Source organism: Habropoda laboriosa, unplaced genomic scaffold (assembly GCF_001263275.1).
Source record: "Habropoda laboriosa isolate 0110345459 unplaced genomic scaffold, ASM126327v1 scaffold61, whole genome shotgun sequence".
Taxonomy (NCBI): Eukaryota; Metazoa; Arthropoda; class Insecta; order Hymenoptera; family Apidae; genus Habropoda; species Habropoda laboriosa.
The window spans coordinates 1,583,595-1,589,882 of NW_017100203.1; the positions used below are offsets into that span (position 1 = coordinate 1,583,595).

At 40.0% G+C, this 6,288-nt stretch overlaps 2 protein-coding genes across 2 annotated transcripts in view; one reads left to right on the plus strand and one right to left on the minus strand.

Annotated features, from left to right (window-relative positions):
• Window positions 1–649, minus strand: part of LOC108570522 — a 3,366-nt gene extending 2,717 nt beyond the window's left edge. The window contains 2 exon segments of the mRNA XM_017932394.1: window positions 293–475; window positions 644–649. Of these exon segments, the coding sequence (XP_017787883.1) occupies window positions 293–475; window positions 644–649 (189 nt within the window).
• A 3,071-nt stretch (window positions 650–3,720) lies between these two features.
• LOC108570528 (cAMP-dependent protein kinase catalytic subunit) lies at window positions 3,721–6,288 on the plus strand. Its single transcript, XM_017932401.1, has one exon. The coding sequence runs from the start codon at window positions 4,647–4,649 to the stop codon at window positions 5,706–5,708; it is 1,062 nt and encodes a 353-aa protein (XP_017787890.1). The 5' UTR covers window positions 3,721–4,646; the 3' UTR covers window positions 5,709–6,288.

Consider the following 6,288-nt stretch of genomic DNA (forward strand, 5'->3'; position numbering starts at 1 on the left):
GAAATAATCAACGGTATTAATCAACTTTAAATTATATTCCAACAAAAATGATATCAAACATGTATAAATTTGCCGCTTGGTTTTAATTATAAATACAGCATGGTTCAATAAAGTTTCCTACAAAAATAGAATACACATCTAACAAGATATTTAATATAAGTAATTAATTTCAGAATTAGTTTTGCTTTCTTTTAAATGAAAACCATTATAAATGTAAGTTCTAATACGTCTAATTAAAGCTATCAACGGTTGTGCGGTTTACGGTCCATAGTAGTGGTGGCTATGCCACTACCGCTTTGCTCATGCCCCACCAAGTAGCGCATTGACCAATTGAATCTTGTCTTACGAAACTCGTAAAAAATCCCTGTGTTTCCGGCGCTAGCAACGTATTGTTTGAGGAACATGTATTTTGTTCCGCATCATCTTCAAAGTAATGACTATTGACTCTTATGTACGATTTAAGATGTTGGTTAAGCTGTAATGAAATTTAATGTATATCAGCAGTACGTAAAGTATAAACGGAAATAAGCATCGGAAAGTTCTAGAAGTTTCGCGTATGGTCCCATTTCCGGTGTATATTAAAAGGTGTACGATGCTTTCAGGTTGATCCACGCATCCGACTGAAAGGCTCCACTGCATTTACGTCCATGTTACAGGTTGCTTTTATTGTGAAATAGTAAAATAGAATTTTTCCTTCTTGTTATAAAGTCATTTGTCTGTGACGTTTGTTCAAAGCATTTTACGGACAGTTTAGTCAGCAAAACTTACACTCAAGTTGACACACTAAGTATCTAACATATTTTATTTCCCCCAAGAAATATATACATGTATACGTACAAAGAGTTCCATGTTATTCTATACACGTAATTATCTCCCAAACTATTCGTTATTCGAAAAAACGTTACATCTATACACACATGCGCGAACACACGCACACAATGTATATATGTATATAGTGTATATATTACATATGTATACAAGAAAAAACTATTATAATTATTATTTTTATGTTTGATAACATGCGTTCAAGTAAACATAATGCTTTTCTTCTACAGTGAAAAATAAAAGAAAGCAGATATTACCATAAATGTGTTTCTAAAATTGATTACATCACACTATGGAAAGTTCAGGTACAACGATGCGTTCTGCAATCTTTCCAAAGTTTTGTAATAATTTTGAAAAAAGAAAAAAGAAAAAGGTGGATATTACTTTCGAATGATTTTATGCATACGAACAAATGTTAGGTTGTTCGTGAATTTTTATGTTCGCAAAAATCATGCAAACGTGTCACTTTAGCCTGTTCAGAAATATATATTTTTTGCTCTACCGTATATGCCACGTGCTAGAGGTCTACGTAAGCACGAAGATAACACCAAGCAGCTGCTATGTACGGTGCAGGTGAAGACGTGCAAAGCAGATGCTTCTTTGTGAATATCCTTTACGCGGTAAAACATTGAACACGCATTCATACCGGATCGAGTTAGATTTTCAATGAAACTTTCCACGAGGAAGGTGATACCTGCTTGGCGTTTCTAGCGCACTTCTATTTATGACACGCATGGAGCGAATAAACACACGACATTTACGCAGGAGAAGCAGTACAGTTTTTTTTTTTTCCTTCTATTCTATTTACACGGTTGTGAATGAAATATATCAATATTTTGTGTTAACGAAGCAATATTATGCAGCTAATTTTTTCAATTTATAAATATATATATATACATGATCAAAACTATTTTATCATAGGAAGTAACCGAATATGCGGTGACATACGGCTTTACATGATAAAATTAAATTTCGTTTTAGTGGGTCAGTGGATGTGTTCAGCCACAAGCTATTTCGATGACAGTAACCTATATTTCCACTGGCTTTGCAGTGTCAAACTAAAGATAGCATCACGCATCTAAATTTTCATTTCGCTGGACTAAATTCCCACTTTTCTCAATGCGTTCTTATTCACCACACTATAGACTATTATATTTGTTTTGTTACTTTTGCGTATTAGAAAGCGTCAGAAATGAAAGTAAACAGAGCAAGCTTGGACTTGAGGAGAAATTGAAGGACTTTAAACAATAACAATGACTCACATGGTGCTTTTAACATGAATATATTAATAAATATACCGTTTGAACAATATACACGTGGTCCTTTTTTAGTATTAAATGTTCGAGTCTTTTTTTTTTTTTCTTTAACAGATTTTTATTTTTATTAAAAGTTTCTCTATTATTAGTAACGATTTAAATTTACTTAAATGTACGGCTTACAACATTTTTCGAAAAGAACACTCAAGAAGTGGTACAAGCTAAGAGTCGATTCTACTTTCCTTCGACAAATTGGCACACCACTTTCAGCTTCAGGTCATGGAATCAATAGAGCGCGTGGTCGCGCGCATCCCATAGGGTAGAAACAAACTAAAGTTAATGCAAGAAACACGTACGAATGTAACCTCGGTGAAAATATCTTCTATCACTATTAGCTAGCCTGGCGTACAATATACCAGGACTACACACAAAAATACAATGTGTATCCGAAAGACCTGACCTGGTCGTACCTTTTTGACTCGATCGTAACCGGTTCGTCCCGTCCTCCATCGACTCCACCTAGCTTTCTCGACCGTATCAGCCGCTCTAAAATTGCGCCTATATGCCTATCTACAGTTAGAAACTAATCGCCAAAGGATTATCACAGGTCAGCGAGTGTTCAACCTTCCGTGCACGTACCACGGTTCAATACCACAAAACAGATCGATTATTATTAATAGCAATGAAACTACTAAATTGATGGTAAACTCAACGCAGGATTAGTTTGCAAAAGAATAACAATAATAGCGTATTTTAATAAAAGAAAATATTACAGCTAGTATAAAGAAAATAAAATAATCTCCCTTTTCTTAGTATAAAATTTATTAACACCGAGTGAACAGAAGTGCTTTTAGGAAATTGGAAAAAGTAGTTTCGTACCTTTATTATCAATATTAACGTCATCAAGATGTATTAGACACTAGTAAAAATAACTCACATTTCTGGGATTTACAAATAGGTTAAGAAAATGAATTAACAGATTATTTCATAAATTCAAAAATGAACGAGCTTCCTTAAGTTTATTTTAAAACCACTGAATTTAGACGAATTGTTGGAAGAAATTAAAAATTGTTTAGTAGTTTGTTCAATTACTAACGTCGTAGATGTTTCAACGATGTCTGTTAAATGAATGACATACAGCCATAAATTGGAGAAGTTATTCACAACATATCGCAACTGTTTTCCCCTGATGACTCAGACAGCCATATTCTCCATTGAAATTGTGACACAAATAATTGTACGAAACATTCCACGTTCCAGTACGAAAACCTTGATGATTTGGACGCGAGGAACAACTTACTTTGAATTTAAAGTACGTCAACGCTTTCGTTTGGTGGCAGCACTTATCGAGAGTGTCGTTAAACCTTTCCGTGCTACATCTATCGGCGATAAGTTGAAGCAATAGCTGATCTGTGCAGCACAGTAGCTCTTTCGCTTCGTAGAGCGGCACTTCGTCATTTTCGCATCCGTGCGAAATCTCGAACGAACGAGCGGGGAAAGCCGCGTCGCCATCTTTAGGAACGGTACCGACTGTCTCTGCTACCGCCGCCTGCTTCGTTTTAAGAGCTTATAATCAGTCCGCGAGTATAGTAAAACAATTAATGTGTTCAGTGCGTATTTTATTTGCTATCGCGAGGAGACGCGATACACGTTCGTTTGCGATGTTCATTTAATACGTTCGAGTCAAAGTTTGTGCGTGCATGCCGTGTAAGTTGAACAGACGACGTTTCGCAAGCGTTTGAAGGGTTGAGAGCGATCGAAACCGACGTCGTTCTCTTCCTTCGTTCTACCCTCGTTCAAACAATCGTCCGATCTGCGATTCTGTCGCAGAGTGCGTTCCACTGTGAGAACCGACCAGTGTTTAGTGTTTTGATTTGTCAAGCAAGTGGGACAAACACGTCAAGGGAAGAGTCGTTGCGAGTGTGCGAGGCTACAGGTTAAGACAGAAATAAAAAGAGAGGGATAGGAAACGAAAGACTGAGACGGTGTAGTGGACGACGGGATAGTACAATTGACAGGGAAGATGGCGCGAGGTGCGGACGAGGATTAACACTGACCCATTTTTCCGCGCGAAATCGCTTGGTTTCGCTTTATCGTGCAATTAAGGGACCACTAAGGTTTTCGAACCAAGTGCAGAGAAGTCGGTTCCTGTTAAGTGAATTGAACTGAAAGAAAAGGAACGGATAGTTCGCCATAGGTCGCAGTGTATCTACCGTGCGGTGCGCGCGTGTGCCCTGTTTTTGCGTAAGTGTGAGTATCCTCTCCTACGTGTGTGGGTCTTGTAGGGCTAACATCGCGAAGGATTGAATAGAGACTATTGTGGACCGATCCGGAGGTTACGATAAAACAGAAAGTGTGCGAAAAAAACAAACAAAAAACAAACGGTGCTGGAATACCAATCGAAGTACGTAGAAGATAACAAAAATTCTGAAGAGTCCGGAATTTCGTGGGGCCTTGGCTGGCTCGGCTGTGGGAGAGGACAAACGAAAACGAAGACGCAGTCTTCTGGAACTTCTCGAGCTGCGTAGATCCGTGGCTGGCTTGAGAACGAGCGTGGCTGCTAAGATGGGCAACAATGCCGCGACCGCGAACAAAAAGGTTGACGCTGCCGAGAGCGTCAAGGAGTTCCTCGACAAGGCAAAGAAAGAGTTCGAGGACAAGTGGAAGAGGAACCCGACAAATACCGCTGGTCTCGACGACTTTGAGCGGATCAAGACGCTCGGTACCGGCTCATTTGGCCGTGTCATGATAGTGCAACACAAGCCAACCAAAGAGTATTACGCCATGAAGATACTCGACAAACAGAAGGTCGTGAAACTTAAACAAGTCGAGCACACACTTAATGAAAAGAGGATACTGCAGGCGATTAGCTTCCCGTTTCTCGTCTCTTTGCGGTTTCACTTCAAGGATAATTCATATCTTTACATGGTCCTCGAATATGTACCGGGAGGTGAAATGTTCAGTCATCTACGCAAAGTTGGTAGATTTTCTGAACCGCATTCGCGTTTTTACGCCGCACAGATCGTATTAGCGTTCGAGTACCTGCACTACCTCGATTTAATCTATAGGGATCTCAAGCCGGAGAATTTGTTGATCGATTCTCAGGGTTATCTGAAAGTCACGGATTTCGGTTTCGCTAAACGTGTACAGGGTAGAACATGGACCTTGTGCGGCACGCCGGAATATCTAGCACCTGAAATTATTCTCAGCAAAGGTTATAACAAAGCTGTAGACTGGTGGGCACTCGGTGTCCTTGTTTACGAGATGGCCGCCGGTTATCCACCCTTTTTTGCCGATCAACCGATACAAATATACGAGAGGATCGTTGCCGGAAAGACACGATTCCCGACGCATTTCGGTAGCGAATTGAAAGATTTGCTGCGTAATTTACTGCAAGTCGATCTTACCAAGAGGTACGGCAATTTGAAGGCCGGTGTGAACGACATTAAGGGTCACAAGTGGTTCGCCAGTACCGATTGGATAGCAGTCTTCCAAAAGAAAATCGAGGCACCGTTTATACCAAAATGCAAAGGACCCGGAGACACGAGCAACTTCGATGACTATGAGGAGGAGACACTGAGGATTTCGTTGACGGAGAAGTGCGCCAAAGAATTCGCCGAATTCTGAATTTCCACATGGATCGAAGATGGATACCACGTTTCGCGTATTTATTCATACGTGATCGTTCGTTCTTTTTCGTCGCTTTTTCCAGCGAGGAAGATAGATGAAGTAAGAGACACGGAATGTTAGAAGAGAGAGCGAGAGAGAGAGAGAGAGCGAGAGAGAGGGAGCGAAAGAGCGAAAGAAAGATAGCGCGTAAACGGAAGAATGTATACATGTATGCGAGAGGGAAAGAAAGCCTGTACATGTATATGCGTGTGTGTGGCGCGCGAATGTGTGTGTGCGTGTACGGACATCTCGGTGCAAAGTGTGAATAGGGGGACGACGGAATACACAGAAGCATAGGAGAAAGAGAGCGAGAGAAAGAGAAATGGAGAGAGAGAGAGAGAGAGAGAAAGAGAGAACAAGGAAGATAAGCACATAAATAAGTACGTAGCAAATTTTGCGCTTTGTTATTTTGTGACTGAAAATTTCGGTGGCATTACGGGAAAAAAAAGGGAAGGAATATACGAGGAAAACACGGTAAACGGCGTCGTCGAGCGTACCGAGAGAAGAAAGAGAGAGAGTAAGACAAAGAAACAGATAT